Here is a 27,969-nt window from a genome sequence, read left to right on the forward strand (position 1 = left end):
GGGGGATTGGTAAGGGGTAGTTGGGGGGGTTAGGGGGGAGGAGTTAGGGGGGAGGGGTTGGGGGGGAGGAGTTATAGGGGGGCGGGGTTATAGGGGGTGTCAGGGGGAGAGGAGTTAGGGGGGAGGGGTTAGGGGGTTGGGGGTAGAGCGGCGGTTGGGGCTCCGTCCGGTGATGAATCGATAATCGCGGGAGCCGGAGCGGGAGCTGAGGCGGCTCTCATCTCTCCTCCCCCTCCTCCTCCTCTCTCCGCTCTCATCACTCCCGCCGCCAGTCTCGGGACCCCCGTCTCCCCTCGCCTCTCCCCGGGGGGGCCCTCAGGGAGCGCTCCACAGCAGGTGACCCCCCCCCCTTCTCGTCATTAACTCTTGTGACCCCCCCCCCCCCACACCGTCCCATTCGCTCCTCTCTCCTCTGGGTTGCAGGACGTGGCGGCCCGTGGGGGTTAGAGAGGATGGGGCTTTGATGGAAAGTGGGAGCCAGGGTTTGTTGTGCACAGGGGATGTATCTGCCAGGGGTCAGGGGTTGAGTTTAAAGTTTCTACCCCGAGGCGGAGGTGCCAGAGTTAGACTCGGGGTGAGAGTTGGACTCGGGGTTTAGAGGAAAACTCAGGATTATAGTCAGGGTTCAGGCTAAACTTGAGTGTGGAGAACAGAGCGTCAACATGCCACACGTACCCACAAGGCAAAGACCCCCCCCCCCCCCGTGTAAGGCGACGTGGGTTGTTCGGGCAAGTGTTGTTACGGTCGGAAAGGGCGCACGAAGTGTGTGGAGGCACCGCGCCTCGGCCGCGTTTGTCTCCCCCTGTGCGAACGTTTACACACCGCGCCAGATGATCGATACACGCCGCTGATTAACGCGGTTGGCCGTGAGTGGGAATCGAACTTTGCGAGGACCACTGCGCCCCCCCCACCGACCCCTGCATGTCCACACAGCGCACACAGTCCCACACAACATACAAAGATCCCCCGTGTAGCCTTAACAGACTGATGGGGCAAGTGCTGTTAGCGAGCACCTGTGAAGGCCGGAACGGCACACGAGGGGGTGGGTGGCCAACACCACGCCCGGCCGCCTTTGTCTCCCTAGTAGCGATGTTTACACACCGCGCCAAGTACTCATTTGAGGCTGAGTCGACCTAGGGGAGGTTCAGGTAATCGTCACTGGGTGTTTGCCGTGAGCGGGAATCGTACCCGGGTCGCCAGGTTCGTAGCGCAGCGCGCTAACCGACAGACACACACACAGACACACACACAGACACACAGACAGACACACAGACACACAGACACGCAGACAGACACACACACAGACACACAGAGACACACAGACAGACACATAGACAGACACACACAGACACACAGACAGACATACACATAGACACACAGACAGACATACACACAGACAGACACACACAGACAGACACACACACAGGCTGACACACACAGACACACACACAGACAGACACACACAGACACACACAGACACACATTGTGATCACAGCCTCCCCTGCCCTCGTCTCCTCCCCACGCCGTGCCGGTTGCCAAGACGCCCCGAGTTTAAAACAAATCAAAACCGAAAAAAAACCCTAAACCGGTTTACGCGTGAGTGAAGACTGCGGTGCAAGGAACGAAAGAGGCATCTCAGACTTGACCCAGTCCCATGAGTTGGTCGTGGGGTTGGTCCAAGGTTCGAGCCCATGACTTTGCTGCTTCTGGTTTTTGATCCTGGACTTGAGTCCAGAGATTGATTCTTGGGTCAAATGTCACGATTGACTCGCAGCTCCAATGCAGCGACCCGGCCCCAGGTTTTAACGAGGGTGTTGAGTCCCTGGCCAGGTTTGTACACCAACTCGTATCAAGGTTTCAAACAAGACACCAACTGTGTGCAAAGTAGAACGGCCGGAGTGCACATGCACAGAAACAAGAAGTGCATTGTGGTCCTGTTATATGAGGTGACCATCAAATTACGTTCGAGCAATTGTGACTGGTTGATAGCAGCAGCAGTGATGACGACGATACGGTCATGGACAACTCAGGACCTGTTTCAGCATCACGGGGACTCATCAGCGCAGTAGAGTCAGCAAATTCTGTCGTCGGGAACCGTGAATGTTGAAGGCCTTCACTTCCACTCTCTGGGGCCCATGAGCTTGGCCAATGCCACCGGTAATCGCGTCTGCAAATGACGAGAACCCCCCTCCCACCCATGACAACAGAATAATACTGCCGTGCAGGCTGGAATGTGCAGTGCATACCTACGGGCGACAGTATCTGCCCATGGATTGTGGTAATGATGCAGGCTGGAAAATATACACACGCTTCAAACAACACGCAGGCACACTGCCTTTGAGCAATGTGCATCAGCATTCCCAGAAGACGCGCAGTGTGGTCCCCTTGTCTTAGCTGACGACCAAAATACATCTGAGCAAAATGTGTACAGGTCCTGACCCCAAATCTGGCACCCAGCGGTGGGCTGTACCACTCGAGTCTGTTGTGGGGGGGGGGGGCTCGCCCCCACCACGTGCCCTCAACCGCTTGCACTGCCCCCCCGCCACGACCCAAGACAAGGCAACGGACCCCCCCCCTCTCTCCAGACTGGACCACACCGCAGGAGCCGCGGCGTACGAGGACCAAGGAGAGCAGAGGGAGCGCCCAAGCACCGAACAATGGACTCGCTCCGCCGGAGATCCCCCCTGCGTTTGTGCGACTTGGGCTCGCCCGGGCATGCCCTGGGCAGTCAGGTGAAAACGCATGGGTTTCTTGATTGAGTGCAGAAGCAGACTGCTTACTTATTTTGTTAAATTCTCCACAACAGCCCGAATGATTGTTCTGTGTTATGTAATTTATAGTTTTGAATCAGTGCCAATATCTAACAGCGATGGGCCTTGCCTATAAACATGTTGGCAGTCCACCAGCATTTGTTTGAAGCAAAGCCTGACTGCTGATGAGACACTCAGCGTCGAAGCCGGTCCGGGGTTTTGCTTGCGCTGAACCATTGCCGCTGAGATGATGATGCACTCCCACACCGAAGGCCGTGTGGCTGATGGGATGTGTTAAAAAATACTTGATATTTTGTACATGTGGAGAGAGGGATATTTGACCGAGGCATATTGTCGTCTTATGTATTTATGATAAATACATATCATAGTACAAATACATTTTTATAGGAATGTGCAGCCCTTTGTCAATCCACTCCTGCCACCAGGTCACGCGGTGGATGGCTCATGAGACCGACAATTGAAACTGGAGTTAACACAAACAGCAGTCCTAATGTCGATCCACTGCTGGATGAGGGATTCCCAGCACCGTGCAGGCCATGGGGGGTTGTTTGACCATACTTCACCGTGCTTGGTTGGTTAAGGGAATGGGTCTAGATATATCAATCGCCACTGTTGTTAACCGCAGGAATCGAAATCAGGTTTGTGGGTTAGTAGCACAGTGCCTTAACCCAGGGCTCCACCACAAAATCATCTTGATCTGGCACGATTCGTCTTGATCCAGCACGAATCCATCGCTGCGGCAAACCTCTATAGATGGGGCAAAGCCTGGTAATCCGGACAGCCTCGGCGTACCGGGACACCCTCGTCGTACCAGCGAAAAACTGTTGAAATAAATAAAAAGTAGATTTACACTTAGACAAGGATAACTGGACTACTGGAGCAATAACAATTTAGTATCGCTGCGTACTTGAAATTGGGCGGCCCGCCTTTGGCATGTCGGGAGTATAACGCGGTATTTTTGGGCGACCCATCAAAAATAAATCACGTAAGTTGCAGTTGAAACTGGCCAACGCGGAGCTCACGAATGTAACGGCGTGCAGAGTAACGCTGCCGTGGGCGCCGGCCACGTGTCCACGGCGCTCGCAGACGGCGCCAGCCTGGGGCAAGACTGCGCAGCCACCGCTCCAGAATCGGATGTTGTCGTGCGAACCAAAGTTGGCTGGTGGTTTAGTCAGACGATTCAGTTCAGTCAAAGATTTTTGATGTAGCTTGTTATGGGTTTAAAAAATATATACATATAGAAATTAGAAAGCAACAGTAAATCGAATTGCACACTCTTAATTGGGGATTGGAAATTAACTTTTTGGAGGAATCGCACGCAGCTGGGTACCCCACCTCTGAATTATCCCAGGTTCTCGGGGACAAGTTGCCATAATGATAATTATTTTTTACCCAGGAAAGTCATTGTTAGTCTGTTGAGCCAACGTTGGCTCAATGTTGGCACGTGGTATATTTTTAGCTATGGGAAGAAACTGGAGAACACGGAAGAAACCTATGCGGAACAGGGGCAGAATGAACAAACTGCACACAGTCAGGAATCAAACCCATGTCCTTCCTGCTGTGAGGCTCCAGTGTTACCACAATCATGAGATCAACAGTGATAACAATAAGACTGTCAGTGGCGCGGTTTTAAAGGGGCGCCGTTCATCCTCCGCCAGATCGGACTGGAGCCACGGCGGCCCTTCGGCTCCACTCCCACGACGCACTGCGACTATAACGTCGGCATGGGCAGGTAACGGCCGCACGCCTCACCACGCACGCGACACGCAGAACCACACTCGGCTTGGAACGCGATGGCGAAGTGAAGGCGCCCCGCCCACAGGCGCAGCCGCCCCGGCGACACAGCGCTGGGGGCCCCCTTCACGACGGGCCCCGCCTCCGCGACGGGACCCACCTCCGCACCGGGGCTCTCCGACTCCGCTCCGTACGACACCTCGCCCGTGAGGCTCCCTCGCACCTCGCCCGCGAGGACCTTCGTGTCGGGGCCCGCCTCCTCCGCGGGCCTCCGCGACGGCCCCTCGCCCGCGAGGCCCGGCCCCCCTTCGGGGCTGAGCGAGACCCCCCCGCTCAAGGTGGCGCGGAGCTCCGCGGGGGGGTATCCCTCGAGCCCGCCGACGCTCCCCGCCGCGGAGTCGGGCCCCGTCGCGGAGGAGGGCGGCTCCGCCCTGGAGGTGTGGGCCCTGCGGGGGTCGCTGACCCAGAGCGAGCGGCGGCGGGGCCTGCTGGCGGACAGCCTACGGGAGGCTTGCGGAGCCCTCGCCGAGCAGGCGAGCCGCCTGCAGCGGCGGCAGGCCGAGCTCACGGACAGCCGCGCCACTGTGGAGGAGCTCACCGTGCGGCAGAAGGTACGGCGAGCCCATGACACTCACCACTGAGATGCTCACCACTGTGACGCTCACCACTAAGACACTCACCACTGAGACACTCACCACTGAGACACTCACCACTGAGACACTCACCACTGAGACACTCACCAGGGACACACAGGCTCCGCTGGGACACTCATTGAGGGGGTCACCAGGGTCACGTGGGTGCCAGCGGGCACGCGCCAGGGGTGGTAGGAGCAGTCGCGTCGTGTGGTTGGCATGGGCCCTGAGCAACAAGTGAATCGGCGCCCCCCCCCCCCCATTCAGTCAGTTTCCTGCCGCTTCATAGCCCGGTGCTGGCCGAGCGCTGGGCGGCGCCGCCGCCGCGTGTGGTTGTGGCTCTGAGCGTGACGGCACAAGTGGCCTTCCGTCCCCTGCGCTTGCAGTACCTGGAGAGCAGCATCGCGGCGCTGGAGAGGGAGCGCAAGCAGCTGGGCGCGGGTGCCGGCACGCACCAGCGAGGCCTACAGGAGAGGTGAGGCCCGCGCGGGTCGCTCCCCTTCTTCCCCACTACTACTACCGCGGTGACGCTTCCCGTGAATTTCGATGGTTGATTCCTCCGCCCGCGTTGAGGACTCGGTCTACAAGCCACGGCGTTCAACCACAACACGGCAAATTACAACATTCTCACCGACTCACTAACGCACCCACCCACCACACCGCAGGTCACCTCACTTCTCTTTCTGCTTCCTCCCTCGCACTGCTGGAATCCCCTCTCCCATCATCGTCTCTCTCCCTCCAAGCTCTTACAAGAATATCCTTGCTCAATTCATGAAACGCATTACACTCTCATCGATCAAACCTTTGACAGTGCTGTTTGTTGCTGGTCGCTTTGTGTTTTGGATATTTTGGTCTGCGCTCGGCAAACTGTGCGAAAACAACTCTTTCGGTAAAGTCGCGTAGAAATAAAATAAAATAAATAATATAATAGAATACGACGTTTCCATTGCAACACAAGCAACCGTCATCAGGTGTGAATTAATGAGAAAACAAATCTAGTAAACTTAGAAGTGTAATGCAATGCATCACAGAGAGTCGGTTAACACGACAGTTAACACTTTACATGGTTGATTACGTTCTTCCAAAGATTGCTAAATTTGAAGTTAAGTGTGAGTTGTGTGGAAATATTCCCCGTAGAGGTGGTTCCAACTTGTTTTGAAGCTTTCGTGACTGCAGGAATTACTCTATCGTTTGTCAAGTTCCAATTTCTCTCCTCCGGCCACTCTCATTGACATGCTAATTTATCTGCCTCCCCCCCTCCTCTATATAATGCCCCGTCACAGAGTCGTTGCTTCTCTGAGTGTCTCTGCGTGTCTCTCTCTCTGTGTGTCTCTGCGTGTGTCTCTCTGTGTGTGTCTCTCTCTCTGTGTGTGTCTCTATCTGCTTGTGTATCTCTCTATGTGTCTCCGTGTCTGTGTTTTTTCTCTCTCAAATTTAGCAATCTTTGGAAGAACGTAATCAACCAGGTAAAGTGTTAATTGTCGTGTTAGCCGACTCTCTGTGTTGCATTGCATTACATTTCTAAGTTTACTAGGTTTGCTTTCTCATTAACTCATACCTGATGATGGTTGCTTGTGTTGCAATCGGAACGTCGTATTCTATTATTTATTTTCTTTTCTCTCTACGTGACTTTACCGAAAGAACCAAAGAGTAATTCCTGCAGTCACGAAAGCTTCGAATCGAGTTTGTGCTAAAACAAATAAAAACTAACAACCCCTCACTCGAGCGTTCGCCACGCACTCCTCTGGGCATCGTCAGCAACCGAAGTGAGGAATCTCACTCCCGGTCTCATGAAGATGCCCGCAGCAGCGCGGGGCAAACGCTTGAAGGAAGAAAGTGAAGTTAATAGGCGCTCGCCGACAACCCCAGGGTGCGGCGCCTGGAGGAGCAGATATCGGACGCGCGGTCGTCGTTGGACGAGGTTGCCACGGAGACGAGGCGGCGGCGCTCGCTGGAGAGGGTGCGTCTCGACGCGCAGGCGCTGGCGCGGGCCCGCACGGTACGGGGGACACGCGCACGCACACGGGGACATACACGCTCGGGTGTGCACACGCACAGATCCACACCTGTATGGGATGGCACGCACACTCGGGCATGCACACGCACAGATCCACACCTGTATGGGATGGCACACGCGCTCGGGTGTGCACACGCACAGATCCACACCTGTATGGGATGGCACGCACACTCGGGCGTGCACACGCACAGATCCACACCTGTATGGGATGGCACACGCGCTCGGATGTGCACACGCACAGATCCACACCTGGATGAGATGGCACACGCGCTCGGGTGTGCACACGCACAGATCCACACCTGTATGGGATGGCACACGCGCTCGGGTGTGCACACGCACAGATCCACACCTGTATGGGATGGCACACGCGCTCGGGTGTGCACACGCACAGATCCACACCTGGATGGGATGGCACACGCGCTCGGGCGTGCACACACACAGATCCACACCTGGATGGGATGGCACACGCGCTCGGGTGTGCACACGCACAGATCCACACCTGTATGGGATGGCACACGCGCTCGGGTGTGCACACGCACAGATCCACACCTGTATGGGATGGCACACGCGCTCGGGTGTGCACACGCACAGATCCACACCTGGATGAGATGGCACACGCGCTCGGGTGTGCACACGCACAGATCCACACCTGTATGGGATGGCACACGCGCTCGGGCGTGCACACGCACAGATCCACACCTGTATGGGATGGCACGCACGGGCGCGCAAGGGCACGCGCGCTCGGACGACCACACCGCCTCCTCGTGTTCCGTGCGCGGCCCGACAGCCTGTGCTGGCTACGGGGGGGGGGGGACCTTCGCCTCTGAGTTGAGTGTTCGCTGGGCCACCCCATGCCGCAGGGCCCCTGGCCGGGCGCCAGCCCCTCCCGCTGCTCCGTCGGCCCCCTGCTAAGCGCCAACGGAGCCGTCACCCCGCTCGGCTGCCCCCACGGCTGCTCCAGCGCCGGCGTGGCGAGCCCCCCTCACCTGGCGAGCCCCGCTCACCTGGCGAGCCCCCCTCACCTGGCGAGCGGGCTCGCGAGCGGGCGACTGGCGGAGGACGCGTGGGTGAGGAGGACTCTGATGACGCAGCTGGACGAGCTCAAGGGCGAGCGGCAAACGTCTGCGCGGGTGAGGGCTCCGCCGTGTGTCAGTGAGTGTCTCTCCGTGTGCGCGTGGGGAGCGGAGGTGCACCGGTTAGCGTGCTGCGCTACGAGCCCAGACGAGTTCGATTTCAACACCGGTGATGATTATCTGAACCGTTACCTGGGCCTCCCCCTAGGTCGATTCCGCCTCAAATGAGTAATTGGGGTAAGGTGTGAACATCGGGCGTGATGTTGGCTACACCACCCCTGCAGGCCTTCATAGGGGCTCGCGAAACTGCACATACCCCAACAGTCTGTCCAGGCTATACGGGGATCGTCGTTTTTTATGTTACGCATGCATGTGTGTGTCCCTGCGTCTCGGTGTATCTCCACGCATAACGTTTATTCATGTTTAGTTGCAAATATATGCATATGTAGCGTCGTTTATGCAAAGAGCATCTCTCACAATCGCCGACGAACCACAGACGAGCTGGAATTCAGCAACCAGACAATGAGCCGGCGCTATCAACACATTTCTCAAGCTCTGCGATCCTCTATATATTAAGATGTTTTCAGCCAATTGTGCGTGCAAGGGGGGCAACACTTAATCCCACAAAGAAGGGGCAGGTGCACCGCCTTCAGGCGAGCCAGGGTTGGCCACCTGCTCCACGCCCACTTGCCTTCGCCATCTCTCGTGGTTTCGCGTCCCGTGTCTGCACACAAGCTGATCTCGCCGCTCCTTCTCCGTGGCGGACGTGTCCCCTCCGGCGTGTCTTGAGCGGTGCACCTAGCCTGGCACAAAACGCGTTGTCCCCCACCACGCAGGAGAAGGAGCAGCTGTCGTCGCGAGTTCGCACGCTGGAGGAGGCGTCCGCAGGGCTGCAGACGCGGGTTGGGGCGGCCGAGGGAGAGAGGGACCGACTGAAGCAGGTGTGGGGTGCCCGCTCAACCACTCGCTCGACCGCTCAGTCGCTCGCTCAACCGCTCACTCAACCGCTCAACCACTCGCTCGATCGCTCAGTCGCTCGCTCAACCGCTCACTCAACCGCTCGCTCAACCACTCAACCGCTCGCTCGACCGCTCAGTCGCTCGCTCAACTGCTCACTCAACCACTCGCTCAACCACTCAACCGCTCGCTCGATCGCTCACTCAACCGCTCACTCGACCGCTCAGTCGCTCGCTCAACCGCTCACTCAACCGCTCGCTCGACCGCTCAGTTGCTCGCGCAACCGCTCGCTCAACCACTTACTCAACCGCTCGCGCAACCGCTCACTCAACCGCTCAACCATTCGCTCGACCGCTCAGTCGCTCGCTCAACTGCTCACTCAACTGCTCGCTCAACCACTCAACCGCTCACTCGACCGCTCACTCAACCGCTCACTCGACCGCTCAGTCGCTGCTCAACCGCTCACTCAACCGCTCGCTCGACCGCTCAGTTGCTCGCGCAACCGCTCACTCAACCACTTACTCAACCGCTCGCTCGACCGCTCCCTCAACTGCTCGCTTTACCGCTCACTTAACTGTTCGCTAGCTCAACTGCTCGCTCGCTTCCCCCCTCGACCACCCACTTACCGACCGCACCCCTCTTGGGCTCCACTCTCGTCCAATCGGCGGTTGTTCCTCCGCTCGTCCACGCCACCATCCTCGCTTCTGCGCTGTCCTCGTGTCCGTGCTAATCCGGCGCTGCTGCTGCTGCGCCCCCGCCCGCCCCCCCATTGCCCCCCCCCCCCCCCCCACCCCGTAGGAGAGGGACGAGCTCAGCAAGCGAGCCGAGACGCTGGCGCACGACGCGGAGTCGGGGGCGCGGCAAAAGTCCGGGCTGGAGGCAGAGCTGGCGGAGAAGGCCGCGGAGCTGGCGAGGGTGAAAGGTCGTGCGGAGCGCGTGGAGGAGGAGAGGGCCCGCGCCGTGGAGGAGCTGCGAGCACTGCAGACGGTACCCACCTCCGATTAGCGCGGTTGGTTACGTACGGTGCAAAAGAAATTTAACAAACATACATACAACATACATACAACATATATACCCGAGGTCACGCGGCGCCATCCCCTCCGCGTTTTACACTGAAGTGACTCGGCTAAGGATTGTAATCGGCCCCAACTTTGTTGTCCATTACCTGGATGCCTTTAAATGGTGGCGGTTGTGCGTACGTCCTGCCTCCGACGACGTCACCAAGCCCCGCCCATCACCTCCCGTCCAGCGGCACAAGTATAAACACGTGTTATCCGACCGGCTGAGTGATCAAGCCGATAATCGGTAGCGTATCGGATAGCCCAGTCCCTATATAAAATCAGAATCTTTATTTACACTGGAGGAGGAATCTGATGAGCTATGAAGCTCTTTTTCACAGATGTCCAGTAAAAAAAAAAAGTTTTCGGCCTTCGAGCGTAGGGGCACGTGGCCATTGCTGTACAAATTTCACGGCAGTGTAATGGGGCAAGCAACGTAGAAGTTGGGAATGGAGCCCGAGGCCAGGTAAGCGATGTAGACGCGATGGGGAAGAGGAGATTGTGATCGAGGAGGCACCGGGACAGGATGGAGGAGGGCAGCTGACCGAGATGGGCACAGCAGTCGTGTCTTCCTTGTTGTGCCGCCCCCTCAAAGTGCCGCCCCTCCTCTGCGCTGCCCCTGACGTTGCTGCTGTTGTGCCAATATTGTTACAACTCTTTGTGTTGCGCCGCTCCCATCGTGCTATCGCGTTGTGCCGCCCTCCCCTCCTCCCCAGGCCCGTGTCTGTAGCTGTCCCCCAACGATAACGACGCCTTCACCTCCCTCAACCCCCGCATCTCTCCCGTCACACCTCCCCCCCTCTGACTCCTCCCCACCCCTCCCCTAACCCCTCCACTCCCGGTGCCGGCGCAGGTCCGCGAGCGCCAGTCCGCGGAGGTGTCGGACCTGCGCCAGAAGCTGGAGACGGAGCGGGAGCGGCTGCTGCGGCACGAGGCGGAGGGGCGGCTGGCGGGGGCGCGCGCCGGCGCGCTGCAGGGCGAGCGGGACCGGCTGCTGGCTGAGAAAGAGCTCGCCGAGAGGGAGCGGCGCCAGCTGCAGGGCCAGCTGGATGCGCTGCGCGACGCGCACGAGAGCACAAGGCATGTGTCTACCCCCTTACCCCCCACCCCCCTCACCCACTCACTCCCTCACCCACTCATCCGCCACCCCTTGCGCCGCCGTGATCTCCGTTTTGCCAAGTCTGAGTTTGGTCGTGAGGATCGTTGTGCAACTCGCCGCGTAGTTCAACTTCACATGGCAGCTGTGTCGGGTGGTGGAGGGGTTTTAGACACAAGTTTGACCGCATCATTACGTGGCCCAACTCCAAATATGAATAATGGGTCGGTTTTCACGATACGGTATGAGATCCTCCATCTTACGCGGTCTCGTAAGATGGAGGATCTCGATGGCGAGGCGGACGCATGCGTAGCAGACGCTCGTTTACCACACGTACGGACTCTGTGACTTCAAACGCAGATTTTGATAATACAATTATCGTGACGTCAGTTTCCTGTAACTTTGCGTTTCGCACGTTTAACCATTTTCTACTTGAGTTTGAAGGCGTTAATGCATGAGCTGCATCCGTCTGTAACACGGGGTCACGATAACTCCAATGCGAATTGCATTTTAGCATCGAATTGCGTCGCTATTGGGGGACATGCATTCACACTCCAGCCCAAGGCCGTTGGCAGTGGCAGCAGGCACAGTGGCAAAGGGGCGGCTCAAAGCTTGACAATAAAAAACCAGCGCTAAAAGACTGAGAAGCCTCGTCGGCAAAGACGATGATGTCACACGCGGTGTTTGCCTTCCGACGATGTCATTTTTGCGTCGTCACGTTGCGCGCCACGTGAAGTCACCGCGTGCGTCTCGAAAGGTATTCATCGTCACCAGCCACGATCAATCCACTGCTGGATGAAAGGCTGAGCCCCTAAGTCGCCGCCATTCGTCGCTGACGAGTAGCTGCTGACGACCGTGACGATGATAACGACGTTGTCCCGTCGCCCGGCCACGTCCCGTGCGCAGGACGGCGCTCGCGGAGTCGCAGGCGCGCTGCTCCGAGCTGGAGTTGCGCGTGCACGAGCGAGCGGAGGGACAGGCAGTGACGCCGTCGGCGTCAGCGTCGCCATCGCCGTCACGCCTCGGTAGAACCCAGGACCTGGACGGCGGTGATGCGGAGGCAGCGATGGAGGCGGAGTGGCGTGCGCGGTGCGAGGAAGCCAACATCGTGGTGGAGACCAGGGAGGCCGAGCTGCAGCTGGCAACGATGCAGGTGTGTGTGCAGCGGTGTGTGTGCAGCGGTGTGTGTGCAGCGGTGTGTGTGCAGCGGTGTGTGCGAGTGATACGGTAGTGCAACGGTCAGTGCACCGCACTACGAACCCGGCGAGCCGAGTTTGATTCCCGCTCATGGCCAACACCAGTGACGATTATCTGAATCGGTTCAGGGCCTTCCCTAGGTCGAATCAGCCTCAAATGAGTACCTGGTGCGATGTTTAAACATCGCCACTGGGGAGACAAAGGCGGCCGGGCGTGGTGCTGGCCGCCCACCCTCTCGTTTGCCGTGGCGGCCTTAATAGGTGCTCGCTAACAGCACTTTCCTTAACAGCCTGTTAAGGCTATACGGGGGATCTTTGTCTTTATGTGTGCAGAGTGGCGGCACGGCGATAAGCACACTGTGATACAAACTCGCTCACAACTGATAACGGTGGCGAATATCTGTACCTGTACTTGCCCTCTCTTAGGTCGCCTTCAATGAGTACCTGAATGTGTTGTGTGAACATCATCACTCGGGAGACAAAGGCGGCCAGGCATGGCCCTGGCCACACCACCCTCTTTTATAGGTGCTTGCTAACGGGACTGGCCCCAACAGCCTGTTGGCTAACCATCGAACAAAGGGGGTCACTGCATCGCACGCTTTCAGATGCGTGGCCGTCTGGAACGCTCTTCCTTCCGATTTTAGTAAGCCACTGGAGTTATGCACTTTTAAATCGTCTAGATTAAAAACGTATTTCTTTTGAACTGCTTTGTGTTTAGTTCGTTGTCCTTCCCCCGTACCTCCCGATTAGCACGGTTGGCTACGTACGGTGCGAAAGAAGTTAAACATACGTTCGTGCAAGGCTACCGGGGTGATCTTGTGTTTCGTGTGTAGGTGTGTGTGGGTGCGCGTGTCGGCAGGTGCCACGTTGGCCTCGGTGGGCGCTCGCTCACAGCGCTTTGTGCTCGTGCAGGTGCGGGAGCTGGAGGAGGAGTGTCGCAGGCTGCGAAGTCAGGCGCAGGAGCACAGAGACGTGCAGCCACACCTGGGCAGGTGCGGGTCACGCACAAAGACAAAGATCGTCGCCCCCCCCCCCCGTATAGTCTTCACGGACTGTTGGGTTGGGGCAAGTGAGGATAGCGAGCGCCTATGAAGGCCGGAACGACGGCACACGAAGGGGTGGGTGGCCAGCACCACCTCCGATTAGCACGGTTGGCTACGTACGGTGCGGAAGAAGTTCACCATACACGAAGCATGCCCGAGTGCTGATGTTTACACACTGCACGAGGTACGCATTTGTATATATGTCTGTTGAACTTCTTTCGCACCGTATGTAGCCAACCGTGCTAATTGGAGGTGCATTTGAGGCTGAGTCGACGTAAGGGAGGTTCAGGACAAGTTCAGACAATCATCGATGGTGTTCGACAGTACTCGGGTGGCTGGGTTTGTAGTGCAGTGCCCTAGCCACTCCCCACACGAAGGCACGCCAATCACATCCGTGCGTGTGCATGATTGTTCTTGGTTTTCGCTGCCATGCGTTGAACCGCCCACGCACGCCCTCTCACTCTCCCCACGCCGGCCGGCGCCCCGCAGCGCAAGCGCCGGTGACACCGGGGAGGAGGTGGAGTCGCTGCGGCGCCGGCTCGGCGAGAACCAGGAGCTGCAGCAGCAGCAGGAGAAGCTCATCGCCACTCTGAGAGAGGTCAGAGGTCAAAGGGGTTGGGGGCTGGGGCGGAGGCGACGGCGGTGCCTTCGTGTGCCTCCAAGTCTCCGTTTCTCTGTGTCTTTGTGTTTCCGTGTCTCTGTCTCCGTTTCTTTGTGTCTTTGTGTCTCTGTGTCTCCATGTGTTTGTGTCTGTGTCTTTGTGCCTCCTAGTCTCCATTTATCTGTGTCTTTGTGTTTCCGTGTCTTTGTGTCTCCGTGTCTTTGTGTCTCTGTGTCTCCGTTTCTTTGTGTCTTTGTGTCTCTGTGTCTCCATGTGTTTGTGTCTCTGTGTCTTTGTGCCTCCTAGTCTCCATTTATCTGTTTCTTTGTGTTTCCGTGTCTCTGTGTCTCCGTGTCTTTGTGTCTTCGTGTCTCTGTCTTTGTGTCTCCGTGTCTTTGTGTCTTTGTGTTTCCGTGTCTTTGTGTCTTTGTGTCTCTGTGTCTTCATGTCTTTGTGTCTCTGTGTCTTTGTCTCCGTGTCTCCGTGTCTCTGTGTCTTTGTGTCTCCGTGTCTCTGTGTCTTTGTGTCTCCGTGTCTTTGTGTTTCCGTGTCTCTGTGTCTTTGTGTCTCCGTGTCTTTGTGTCTCTGTGTCTTTGTGTCTCCGTGTCTTTGTGTCTCTCATGTCGTATGTGTCTTTGTGTCTCTGTGCTGCACAGGAGCTGGAGGAAGCGATGATGAAACGGCCGCATGAAATTCGGGTGAGATGGTGTCGTGCGTGTGGGCACACATGTGGGCGCCTGTATGTGTGTGCGTGTGTGTATGTGTGTGTTCGTGCATGTGTGTGCGTGAGTGTGTGCGTGAGTGTGTGTGCGTGAGTGGGTGCGTGAGTGTGTGTGCGTGAGTGTGTGTGCGTGAGTGGGTGCGTGAGTGTGTGTGCGTGAGTGTGTGTGCGTGAGTGGGTGCGTGAGTGTGGGCGCGTGTGTGGGCGCGTGTGTGGGAGCGTGTCTATAGGTGTGGAGAGCGGTGGCACAGTGGTTAGCGCATTGCCCTATGAACCCTCTCATGGCCACCATCGATGATTAATATCTGAACCGGTCCTTGGTTTCCCTCTCCTAGGTAGGTCAACTCAGCCTTAAATGAGTACCTTGTGCAATGTGTTAACATGAGCATTGGGGAGACAAAAGCGGCCGGGCGTGGTTCTTGCCACACCACCTCCTGGTTCACCATGCCAGCCGTCATAGGTGCTTGCTAACAGCGCTTGCCCCAACAGCCTGTGTAAGCTACACGGGAGGGGTCTTTGTATAGACGTGGGTGTGTGTACGCGTGGGTGTGTGTGTATGGGTGTGCACGCATGGGTGCATGCGTGTGTACATGTGGGTGCATGTGTGCACTTGTGTACGCGTGGGTGTGTGTACGCGTGGGTGTGTGTACGCGTGTACGCGTGGGTGCGTGTGTATGGGTGTGTATGCATGGGTGCATGCGTTCGTGTGCACGCGTGGGTGCATGTGTGCACGTGTGTGTGCACGTGTGTACGCGTGGGTGCATGTACGCGTGGGTGCGTGTATGTGTGGGTGCACGTGTATGGGTGTGTATGCATGGGTGCACGTGTATGCGTGCGGTTATGCGTGCGGTTGCGGGTGCGCGTGGGTGCGTGTACGTGTGTACGCGTGTACGTGTGTATGGGTGTGTACGCGTGGGTGCATGTGTATGCGTGTGGTTGCGTGTGCGCGAGCAGCATTCTCTAGACGAGCTGGACGGGGAGCTGAGCGTCGTCCGTGCGGAGATGGAGCGCGTGTGGGACGAGCTCCGGAGCCGCGATGCTGCCCTGGAGGACCAGCAGCTGGAGCTGACCTCCACGCGCGCCCAGGTCGGCTGAGTCGCGAGGTTTTGGGTCAACTTGGTCACAGGGAGCTGGGTGGGCCAGGTCACAGAGTCGTAGGTAGGCCACATCATGGTCACCAGGATAGCCAGGTCATGGTCACAGAGGTCAAGGGGCCGCATGGTCGACGTGTCCTTTCACTCCTCCCGTCGCCAGCGTTACATTGTCTCGCATTTTGTCCCCCTGCCACTGCTGTTCCCCACCCCGCTCCGTTTCCATGATAACCGTCAGCTGGCGGGCTGCAGTGCGGAGAGACGAGGCCTGGAGCAAGAGGTCGCGACCTTACGGAGGGAGCTCACTCACAAGTAAGCGACGAACGCGTCCGCATCAATCCCACTCACTCCCACTCACTTCCGTTCACACTCCACTCCCGCCTCACTCACACTCATTGACACTCCACGCTCGCTCACACTCATTGACACTCCACGGGCGTGAGCCGACTGCAACCCGTCACGAGCGACTCTGTGTCAGACGTAACGGAAGGAGGGATCGTCGTTTTGTCCGATCCCACTGAACTCTCGACTCTCCGCGAGCGGATTCACGCGGGTTGCACATTAACCGTGCTCGCGAAAAGCACAGTGAGGTGTTGACGCGCGCTGCTCCTCGCTCGTCGCGCGTCGGTGACTCGGAGGCTGCGCGGCAGCACGAGCCTTGTCCACAACTACACCGACGCCCTCGGCGGCTTCTTTACCCCCATTTAACCTACAATAACCAAGGAATGTTTTAATATCCTTATTCACGTGTGTTTTGCAGGATGTGTGTTTTTTCTTTTATTTGGGCCTCACCCCTCCTCCACCATCCTCCCCTCTCCCCGTTAGCCCGAGCGATTGAGAGTTGACTGAGCGGCCAATCGTCGTGGCGACTGCACGTAGCGGGATTCCATTTGTCGTGCGATACGAGTTGTTGCTCGTGTACCGGGCCTCAAGCCTCAGGCCTCAGGCTCGGTCGCTTGTGACCGTGACTCCTGTACAGGCGGCATGCACCAGAAGCAAGCACATGCTTGTTTCGTCCCGTCGGGAATGTTTAAAATCGAACGGCTTTGGAACGTCGAGGATTGTCGAGTCGGCAGGAAGCGGCCGGCCGGTGGGCCCAGCCCGACCGACCGAGAGCTCGTCAGCGATCCGCAGCCCACTGACGCGGTTGCCGGGCGGTGCTTGCCACTGTGCGCGCGGCCGCAGGGAGGAGACGTGTGGCAGCAGGGAGCGGGCGCTGGTAGCCGAGAAGACCCAGCTGACGGTGAAGCTCACGGCGCTGGAGATGAAGGTCGGTGCTCGGGGGCACCGCCGCCGCGGCGTTTGGGTTTGGCGGTTTGCGTTTGGCGGTGGGGACTTCCCTCACCGCCCACCCGCATGCCCTCTCTGCCAGGTGTCGGAGAGGGAGATGCTGGAGGAGAGCCGGGCGCGCTCGGGCTCCACGCTCACGGAGAAGCTGGAGAGGTAGCGCCGCTCGCATGCCGGGCGGCACGTGCCCACCGCCACCAGCGCCCCGGTCCAGCGGTGACACCGTGTGTGCCTGTGTCCGTGCCTGTCGAGTTCTGGCCACAACTCCCACACGTGCGCCGTTCCGGCCTTAATAGGTGCTCGCTAACAGCACTCTTCCCCAACCAGTCCCCGTAGGCTGCACGTGAGATCATTGTGTGTTGTGTGTGTGCGTGTGTAGCGTGCGTTGTAGTGCTTGGGAGGGAGCTCGTTGTATCACATGAGCTGCGGGAGTTTCCTGTGGCCAGTGATTGATTATTATAAGAGGACGTTCCAGTCTGGATTCCGTCTGGTTCCTAGCGCAGGGTGCGCTATTGCTCTCCTTGTCACTCACTCATCAACTCCATCTTCGGCCAAAGTCAATTCCTGTTGTTTGCTCGCGTGTCGAGCGGCGTTTGTTGGTGGTGCCATCATTTTCCTCGACAGTCTCAGATTTGAGACGGTTTATGTGTGGCTCTCTCCGTGTGGCTCACTCCGTGTGGCTCACATCTTAGACAATGGGTGCCCCCCGCACCCACCCCCACCCCCCCACTGCGACCGCCCCCGCTGCCCCACCCCCGATTCTGAGACCAGCAGCGCTTATTCTCTTTGGCTTTTGTTTCTCCGAATCAGCTTCTCTTTGTCTGCGCAGTGGGGTTCCTCCCCTTGCCCTGCCGTGTCGACGCTTGCGACGAACGGCGAGCGCCTTGACCAGCTCGTGGCGAGGCGGCTTGCGGACGCCACTTATTGCCGCGGCGGAATGGGAAGCCTCACTGCGTCTCTTCGGCAGGGTTCTGCTGCGTTGGCCGGTTTGGCTGTGGGGGGTTTATCGCAAGAGATGAACCCGGAGAATCCGGCGGAAACCTGTGCAGAACAGGGGGAGAAAATACACATTCATACACATTCATACACATTCATACACACACAAAGACAAAGATCCCCCGTATAGCCTTAAGAGACTGTTGGGGCAAGTGCTGTTAGCGAGGACCTATGAAGGCCAGCATGGCCCACGAGGGGGTGGGTGGCCAGCACGACGCCCAACCGCCTTTGTCTCCCGAGTGGCGATGTTTACATATCTCAAAAAGGTACTCATTTGAGGCTGAGTCGACTTAGGGGGGGCCTAGGACCGGTTCAGATAATCGTCACTGGTGTTGACCGTGAGCGGGAATCAAACCCGGGTCGCCAGGTTCTCAGCGTAGTATGCTAACCGCTACACTGCACATACACACACATACACACACATGCACACACATGCACACATAATCACACACACATACACACACACATACACACACATACACACACATGCACATTTCACCCAGAGGCTCCTCTTGCTGTGAGGCACGAGAGCGTAACCACTGCGCCACTCTGCCGACCGTGTGCGGGGTGTATCATAGTGCCTATGTATATTTTGCGAGTGTTTATATCGTATATGTATAGAAACTGTATATAGTACACGCATTGGTATTGTAGTGTGCATATGTGTGCATGCATGTGTGTGTCTATAGCGCGTGCGCGTGCGTGCGTGTGCGCGTCAGCCTTGAGCGCGAGAACCGGGAGTTCCGCCAGCGCCACAACAAGGCCCGGGCCCAGGCCGAGGATCTGGCGGCCAAAGTGCAGGGTGACAACTCGCCGCTATCCCACCACCACCACTACCACCACCGCACCGCCACCACCGCACCGCCACCTCGCCACTACCTCATCACCAGCTCCCAGCCTCGTCGTTATCCCACCACCACCGCACCGCAACCACCGCACCGCCACCTCGCCACAACCTCATCACCAGCTCCCAGCCTCGTCGCTATCCCACCACCACCACCGCCACCACCGCACCGCCACCACCGCCACCACCTCATCACCAGCTCCCAGCCTCATCGCTATCCCACCACTGCCCCGCGTGCTCTTCTCAACTTGGCAGGTCCTCGCTAACAGCACTTGCCCCGTCAGTCTATCCAACAACAAGGGAGATCTTTTGTCTTTGTCCGTCCGTCCGTGCGGATCGCAGATCTGTCGCGGCTGAACCTGGCACTGCAGGAGGAGCGCGACCACGCGCAGCGGGAGCTGCGGCAAATCTGCAGCGGCTTCCAGGTTGTGCGGCGCTCCCGCCCGGGAGGGACACCCTCGCTCGACGCACTGCTCTGCACGGGACTCGGGCCCAAACCTGACCCCCATATTGCGACCCTCCGTGTCGGAGAACTTCCCGCGGGAAGCGGATATCACAGAGCTGCTTCTGAGATGTATTCGATTGACCTTCGCTGCCCATACAGCAGTGGGCAGCACATTGCCTGCTATCCCGCCACGGAGATAAATCTTTGTCCCGTGACGATCAAGCCAGAAGGAGCCAAATGTTAAGTGCAGCAGGAGTTTGGGGTCACGGAAGGAGGCGTTGAGTAGAGAACTTGATGTGTGTGTGTGCGTGCAGCGTGCGTCCAGCGTGTGTGCAGCGTGCGTGCAGCGTGCGTGCAGCGTGTATTTGTATGTGCGTGCTTGTTTGCATATCAGTGCACGTGTGTGGGGATGGGTAGTGTCGCAGTTAGCGTGCTGCGCTACGAACCCGTCGAGCCGAGTTCGATTCCCATTCATGACCAATAACAGTGGTGAATATTTAAACCACTCCTGAGCCTCCCTTAGCTCAATTCAGTCTTAAAATTAGTACCTTTGTCTGTAAAAACATTGACACTGGGGAGTGGGAGGCATGGTGTTTGGCACCCACTCCCTTGTGTGCCGTGCTGGCCTTCATAGGTGTTCGCTCACAGCATTTGCCTCGACCGCCTGTTAAAGGCTACATGGGGGATCTTTTTTCATTCGGTGGGTGCAGGACCTGCGGGACTCCACGGAAATTCAGAAGCTGCGCGTGCGGGAGTTGGAGGGAGTCACCCGGCATCTGCAGAAGGACGACCAACTCAAAACCACCCAGGTGGTCCACCCAACACCAACAACAACAATAACCGCCATTCACCACTAAGTGGTGGTAATATCACCAAGGCACCTGCGCCTGGCTAGGTGCACTTTAAAGTCACGTGAAGTGTCAAACGCCCGCTGGCAGATAGATAGATAGATCGTTTATTGTCATTGTCACCAGTACAACGAAATTTAAAATGCTCACCAGTCAGGGCATCATTCATAAATTTAAATAAAATAAAATAAGAAAATAAAAATAAAATTAAATGAATGATAATCAATTTATACTATATATAAAAACAGCCGAAGTATACCCACCTACCCACATAAGGTTACATTTTGTCATTGCACATCTCTATTTCACATTCAATTGTAAACACTATTACTTAATAATTATTTAGCATTATTGAGTGTGGTGATCGCTGTAGGATAAAAGCTCTGTTTGAATCTGTTTGTCCTTGTTTTGACTGATCTGAATCGTCTGCCTGATGGCAACAGCTCAAACAGTGAGTGTCCAGGGTGTGAAGAGTCCTTTAGAATGATCTGTGCTTTTTTGATGCAACGTGAACTGTGTAGTTCTTCCAGTGTGGGGAGATGGCAGCCGGCGATCTTTTGGGCTGTGTTGATGACCCTCTGGAGCGCTTTCCTCTGAGCCACTGTGCAGCTGGTGTACCATACACAGATGCAGTATGTAAGAATGCTCTCGATGGAGGCTCGGTAGAAGGACACCAGCAGTTTCTGTGTGATGTTATTATTCCTGAGGATTCTCAGGAAGTAAAGTCTCTTCTGGGCCTTTTTCAGAAGCTCAGTGCTGTTGGCGCTCCAGGTCAGGCCCTCCCCAATGTGGACTCCCAGGAAGCAGAAGTCTGCCACCCTCTCCACACAGTCCCCGCTAATGATTAGTGGTGGAGTGTCCGTTTTCTTTCTCCTGTAGTCTATTATGAGCTCCTTGGTCTTTGCGGTGTTAAGGAGCAGGTTGTTGCCCCTGCAGTATGCTGTCAGCCGCTCCACCTCGTCCCTGTAGGCAGACTCATCCCCCCCAGAGATGAGCCCCACCACTGTGGTGTCATCAGCAAACTTCACAATGGTGTTGCTATGGTGGACGGCGGCACAGTCATGTGTGTAGAGGGAGTAGAGCAGGGGACTCAGTACACAGCCCTGGGGGGAGCCGGTACTGAGGCTCAGGGCTGTGGATGTATGACGGCCCACTCTGACCCTCTGTCTGCGGCCCGAGAGGAAACTATGTATCCACATGCAGGTAGAATGTGGAATCCCCAGGTCGCCCAGTTTTTCCACCAGTTTGTGTGGGAGGATGGTGTTGAACGCAGAACTGTAATCCACGAAGAGCATCCGCACATAGCTCCCCTGCTGCTCCAGGTGTGACAGTGCAGCATGTAGTGCTGTGGCCACGGCGTCCTCCGTGGATCGGTTCGCTCTGTAGGCAAACTGGTGGGGGTCAAGGTTTCGGGGCAAGCTTCCTATGATGTGACTCCGGACCAGTTTTTCAAAGCACTTCATCACCACTGGCGTGAGTGCTACTGGCCGGTAGTCGTTGTAGCTGGAAATGTGGGTTTTTTTGGGCAGGGGGACTATGGTGGAGGACTTTAGGAGGTCACGTGACAGACCCAGGTGCCATGGGTTGACTGATATGGCTGGCAGATGCACCACCTGTGCCTCCTATTGTGCCAACTTGCTGCGTCTTAGCCACCCGGCACTCCGCTAGTTGTTGTGAGCGTCACTCCTCTGCCCTCTGCTGTTGTTAAGAGGGTGACCGCCTCCAACTGCCCAGTAGCGTCCTTCACGAGCCTCCTCCACAGAGGCCGATCTTGACACCGATGGTACCGGTCATCGTCCACTCAGCTCCACGTCCTCATGTGCCACATCACTCCATCTCTTCTCTAGCCCGTGCCGCGCCCGTTTAGTCCCCTGTCTCCGGCCGAACAAAATCTGTTTGGGCATGCGGTGGCTGGGCATGCGGGCGACATGAACCAGTAAACGCAGCCTCGCCTGCCGGAGCAGATCATCACCACACCACGGCACTCGCAGTATCAGGCACCCCGCACTCGCTGGTCACACTCCAACACCACGCACGTCACACACCACAACACAGTTGACACATGATGAGTTGACTAAACCAGTTGTTGATCCTACCTCAGGATGTTTAGCACTCTAGGTTGCAGGATATTTGCCCTTTGCTCCTCCTAAATGCCCACTGAACCTGCCCTTACTACTCAGGCATGCCCTTCCCTTCACTCGCCGTGCCCTGTAGTGCCGTGTCCTGACTTGACCTTGACCTGACCTTGACCGCTTCTTGAGATTTGGATGCATTTAGACACTTTCATTATTGCCATCAGCGGCAGCCATTCTCAATCCACTGTTGGATGAAGGCCTCCCTGGGTCATGTCCAAAATTTCACCGCGCTCCCTGACCTTGACCGCGCGCGCTCTCTGACCCCGCCGTCCCACACCCCCTGCCCCCCCCCCCCGCACACCGTCAGCTGACGGCGTTGGTAATCGAGCTGCGGGAGCTGCGCAAGGCCTACCAGACGGTGTCGGGCGCGGAGCCGACCGGCGGGGACCCCTCGCACGCCGACTGGGTGTCACGCTCGCGCATCATCCGGGTACGCGCCGGGAGGGGGGGTCACGCATGTGTGTGTGTGTGGTGTGTGTGTGTGTGGTGTGTGTGTGGTGTGTGTGTGTGGTGTGTGTGGTGTGTGTGTGGGGTGTGTGTGTGTGGTATGTGTGTGGGGTGTGTGTGTGGGGTGTGTGTGTGGTGTGTGTGTGTGGTGTGTGTGGGGTGTGTGTGTGTGGTGTGTGTGGGGTGTGTGTGTGTGGTATGTGTGTGGGGTGTGTGTGTGGGGTGTGTGTGTGTGGGGTGTGTAGGGTGTGTGTGTGTGGTATGTGTGTGTGGTGTGTGTGGGGTGTGTGTGTGTGGTGTGTGTATGTGGTGTGTGTGTGTGGTGTGTGTGTGTGGTGTGTCTGTGTGGTGTGTCTGTGTGGTGTGTGTGGGGTGTGGTGTGTGTGGGGTGTGGTGTGTGTGGGGTGTGTGTGTGTGGGGTGTGTGTGTGTGTGGGGTGTGTGTGTGTGGGGTGAGTGTGTGTGGGGTGTGTGTGTGTGGGGTGTGTGTGTGGGGTGTGTAGGGTGTGTGTGTGTGGGGTGTGTGTGTGGGGTGAGTGTGTGTGGGGTGTGTGGTGTGTGTGTGGTTGGTGTGTGTGGTCTGTGTGTGTGTGTAAGGGGAGCGGAAGTGTAGTATGTGTGTGGTGTGTGTGTGTGGTGTGTGTGGGGTGTGTGTGTGGGGTGTGTGTGTGTGGGGTGTGTAGGGTGTGTGTGTGGGGTGTGTGTGTAGGGTGTGTGTGTGTGGGGTGTGTGTGTGGGGTGAGTGTGTGGGGTGTGTGGTGTGTGTGTGGTTGGTGTGTGTGGTCTGTGTGTGTGTGTAAGGGGAGCGGTAGTGTAGTATGTGTGTGGTGTGTGTGTGTGGTTGGTGTGTGTGTGTGGTGTGTGTGAGGTGTGTGTGTGTGTGTGGTATGTGTGTGTAGGGTGTGTGTGTGGTGTGTGTGGTGTGTGTGGGGTGTGTGTGTAGGGTGTGTGTGTGTGTAGGGTGTGTGTGTGTGTGTGGTGTGTGTGGTGTAGGGTGTGTGTGTAGGGTGTGTGGTGTGTGTGGAGGGTGTGTGTGTAGGGTGTGTGTGTAGGGTGTGTGTGTGTAGGGTGTGTGTCTGTAGTATGTGTGTAGGGTATGTGTAGTATGTGTGTGTGTAGGGTGTGTGTGTGTGGTGTTTGGGGAGTGGTAGTGTAGCGGTTCGCGCGCTACGTTATGAACCCGGTGACCCGGGTTCAATTCCTGCTCACGGACACCGTCAGCGATGATTACCTGAACCGGTCCTGGGCCTCCCTTAGGTTAACTCAGCCTCAAAATTAGTACCTGGTGTGGTGTGTACTCATTGCCACGAGGGAGACAAAGGCGGCCGGGCGTGATGCTGGCCACCCAGCCTCTCGTGTGCTGTGCCGACCTTCATAGGTGCTCTTGCCCCAACAGTCTGTTAGGCTATACAGGAGGCTCGTGAAGGACGCTGCTGGGGAGAGACAGTCTCTCTCTCACAACAGTGGAGGGCAGAGGAGCGACGCTCACACCGAGCGGAGCGCCGGGTGGCTAAAACACAGCAAGTTGGCACAGGTGGTGCATCGGCCAGTCATCTCAGTCAGCCGACCCATGGCACCTGCAGAGTCTGTACTGTGATCTCCTGCAGCGGGCGTTCGAGGCTGCACGTGGCCTCAAAGTGCACATAGCCTGGCACAAGTGCCGTGGTGACATCACCGCCACTTCGTGGCCAACGGTGGTTGTTGTTGCGTGTGTGTGTGTGCGGCGCGCTCGCTAGAACGCGATCGAGGCCATCGAGGGGCAGGCGGGACGCGTGCGAGTGCTGGAGGAGGAGCTGCGGGCCGTGCGGGCCACGCCGGGGTTTGAGAGCTTGGAGGCCGAGCTCCAGCAGCTGAGGAAGGAGGCACAAGCAAACTCCAACAAGGCACGGGCGCCGTCAACACACGGCTCACGCGGCCACTCGCACATACACAGGAGCACGCACACACACACCAGCACACAGCACTCACACACCAAAATTATGCACCACTCGCACACACCACACACACACACCACACACACACACCACACACACACCACTCACACACACCACTCACACACACCACACACACACCACATACACACCACACACATACCACACACACCACTCACACACACACCACTCACACACACACACCACTCACACAACACCACTCACACACCACACACACACACCACTCACACACACCACAGACACACCACATACACACCACACACATACCACACACACCACTCACACACACACCACTCACACACACACCACTCACACACACACCACTCACACACACACCACTCACACACACACCACTCACACACACACCACTCACACACCACACACATACCACACACACACACCACTCACACACACACCACTCACACACACACCACACACACTCCACACACATACCAATCACACGAGTACACACCACATCATTCTCGCCCCCCACGACTGTGTAACCGCGGTGTGGGTGCTTGTGGGCGTCACTGCCGCCGTGCGCCGTGGTTCCGCGTGACGCAGGTGACGGCCTTGGTGATCGAGCTGAAGCTGCTGAAGGAGAAAAACAAGAAGCTCATGAGAGGTATGAACACACGCACGTACACGCACGCACTCACGCACACACGTACACGCACGCACACACGTACACGCACGCACACATGTTCACAGACACACATGCACACACATGCACACACATGCACGCACACATGCACGCGCACGCACGTACACACACACAGGCGCATACGAACGCACGCACGCACGTTCACACACGCACGTACACGCACGTACACGCACACACACACGTTCACACACGCACGTACGCACACTCACGCACACACGCACGCACACGCATGCACGCACACACACAACAGCCGCTGTTTGCCAATAAGTGTTGGAGATGTCACCATAGCGCTCCTGCCAGGCTAGGTGCACCTTGAGGCCAGCACGTAGAGTGTAGAAGGCTCATAGACAGGTCACGGGACAGACCCAGGTGCTGTGGGTTGACTGAGATGGCTGGCAGATGCACCAGCTATGCTCTGCACTGTGACAACTCGCTGTGTTTTAGCCGCCCGGCGATTCGCTCATTGTTGTGAGCGTTGCTCCTCTGCACTCCGCTGTTGATGGAGGGCGACTGCCTCCAACTGCCCAGTAGCGTCCTTCACGAGCCTCCTCCACAGAAGCCGATCTTGACACTGCTGGTACCAGTCATCGGCAAGTCCACTCAGCTCCACATCTTCCTGTACTGCATCAGTCCTATCTGATGCAGTACGGTCCGTGCCGTTCCCGTTTAGCCCCCTCTATCCGGCCGAACAGAAACTGCTGGGGCACGCGGTGGCTGGGCATGTGGACTTCATGACCCAGCCAACGCAACCTCGCCTGCCGGGGGAGCGCACCGATGATGGGACTGCACACAAACACGCACGCACACGCACACGTGGGAAGATGGGAAATGTGCTGGCACCGTGTCAGGGCGAGTGAGTCTTTCAACCAAGATATTCCTTTTGCGATTGTCTTGCAGACAAAATCCATCTGGAGCAGAGGTTGGAGGATGGCGGCCTGTCGCACGACTTGTCGCCCGACCTGTCATACGACCTCTCGCATGGGGGGAGGGGCAAGCAGGCGTGGGGCTCCACGCTCGCCGCAGAGGCGGGCGAACGCCCGTCCCAGCCGACGCAACTCCGCCCCGCCGCAGGGCCCGCCGCGACGTCGCCTCGCGAGGAGCGGCCCTCGCCGCTCCCCACGTCGGCGTCGTCGTCGCCGCGCACGGCGGTGGGGTCGGTGGGGTCGCAGGGGTCACAAGGGTCGCAGGGGTCACAGGGGGGGCGCTCCGGGGGGACCCTGCAGCCGATCGGACGCCCCCGCCACTCGAGCCTGTCCCCCGTCCGCCGCGCGGAGAAGGCGATGCGCGGTCACCGCGCGTGGCCTCGCCGCTCGCCCCTCTCTCACGAGGACTCAACGGAAGGGTCCCATCGAGAGGACCTCGTGGCCGGTAGGAGAAGCGATGGGGAGGAGGGTGAAGATGATGTTGGCGATGATGATGATGATGGTGATGAGGAGGATGCAGGCGGAGGTGCGATGTACAACACTGGGGAGTTTGGTCAGCTGCGCTCCACCCCGCTCCCGGCTGGGGTTCCCGAGCTCCCGGCGTTCCGGTCGCTATCGCCCCTGGCAGGGGCCCCTGTGTCACCCCCCGAGGCCTGCGACCAGGCCGGCCAGACCGGGGCAGGTGTCTCCCAGGAGCAGTGAGATGGGTGCTAAATAAAGAAAAATGGGCTTAAGTAAAGATCATTCAATGGGGGTGTGTGAAATGCTGCTGATGTGTTGTTTTCTGTTGATGTTGTTTGTTCACCATCGTCTGAAGCTAACTTCTTGTCCACGAGGGCGAGTTGGGTTAGAGATGTTGTAGCCCTGGACCTCGCTCTGATCTAATCCCAGCAAAGCCATCGGGGGAATGTGGTCTCCTGCACAATGAGGACGTGGGTACCATGAGAGAGGCCTCCGACACAATGAGGACCTGACCCCAGTGTTAGGCCTCCGCCTTAAACAACAGGATGGTTCGGTCCCATAACGGAGACCCACACAATTGTGCACAGTGAGAAATCTCCAAACCGAGGACCTCCCAGTAAACGTGGGATGTCGGTCCAACATTTGGTCCCGACAGTGCCGACAGCATGCCAAGGGTTGGCCCAACGTCGCATGTTTACTGGGGCCGGTGGCTTGGAGACAGGTCGATGCGGCTGAGGCCCCGAGCGCCAAGAGAGAGGTGTTCACGGTGAGGGATGGGTGGTCACGGTGAGGGATGGGTGGTCACGGTGAGGGATGGGTGGTCGCGTCGCACAAATGAAGGGACAGGGTGTCCCTTGGCTCCCGATGTGAATGGAGGCGAAGGGAAATCACCCGGCATGAGTGGAGCAAGTAGGAGGGGAGCGAGTGCGAGCCCAGGGGTTGTTGTGTTGCACCGTTTGAGATGTTGTGTGCCACAA

The 27,969-nt window shown here is 57.6% G+C and overlaps 1 protein-coding gene across 1 annotated transcript; it reads left to right on the forward strand.

The window, feature by feature from the left end:
* The first annotated feature begins 130 nt into the window (after positions 1-130).
* Positions 131-27,232, forward strand: LOC144935603 (uncharacterized). The gene is made up of 25 exons (XM_078862427.1): positions 131-336; positions 2,586-2,732; positions 4,430-4,503; positions 4,594-5,116; positions 5,524-5,612; positions 7,007-7,136; positions 8,015-8,284; positions 9,064-9,168; positions 9,983-10,171; positions 11,096-11,322; positions 12,245-12,491; positions 13,447-13,526; positions 14,067-14,175; positions 14,835-14,876; positions 15,854-15,985; positions 16,229-16,302; positions 17,176-17,260; positions 17,363-17,433; positions 18,993-19,075; positions 19,460-19,542; positions 20,273-20,371; positions 22,853-22,975; positions 24,728-24,874; positions 25,508-25,568; positions 26,505-27,232. Exons 2-25 carry the CDS (start codon positions 2,658-2,660, stop codon positions 27,230-27,232), a joined length of 3,846 nt encoding a protein of 1,281 aa, XP_078718553.1. The 5' UTR covers positions 131-336; positions 2,586-2,657.
* Positions 27,233-27,969: the final 737 nt, after the last annotated feature.

This window comes from Lampetra fluviatilis, chromosome 13 (genome assembly GCF_964198595.1).
Source record: "Lampetra fluviatilis chromosome 13, kcLamFluv1.1, whole genome shotgun sequence".
Classification (NCBI taxonomy): domain Eukaryota; kingdom Metazoa; phylum Chordata; class Hyperoartia; order Petromyzontiformes; family Petromyzontidae; genus Lampetra; species Lampetra fluviatilis.

Excerpts from the sequence above, each read along its gene's own strand:
- LOC144935603 (XM_078862427.1), top strand. The coding sequence starts at position 2,658 with ATGGACTCGCTCCGCCGGAGATCCCCCCTGCGTTTGTGCGACTTGGGC. Across the intron at positions 2,733-4,429 it reads GGCATGCCCTGGGCAGTCAG|ATCGGACTGGAGCCACGGCG; the intron begins GTGAAAACGCAT and ends ATCCTCCGCCAG. Across the intron at positions 24,875-25,507 it reads CACAAGCAAACTCCAACAAG|GTGACGGCCTTGGTGATCGA; the intron begins GCACGGGCGCCG and ends CGCGTGACGCAG.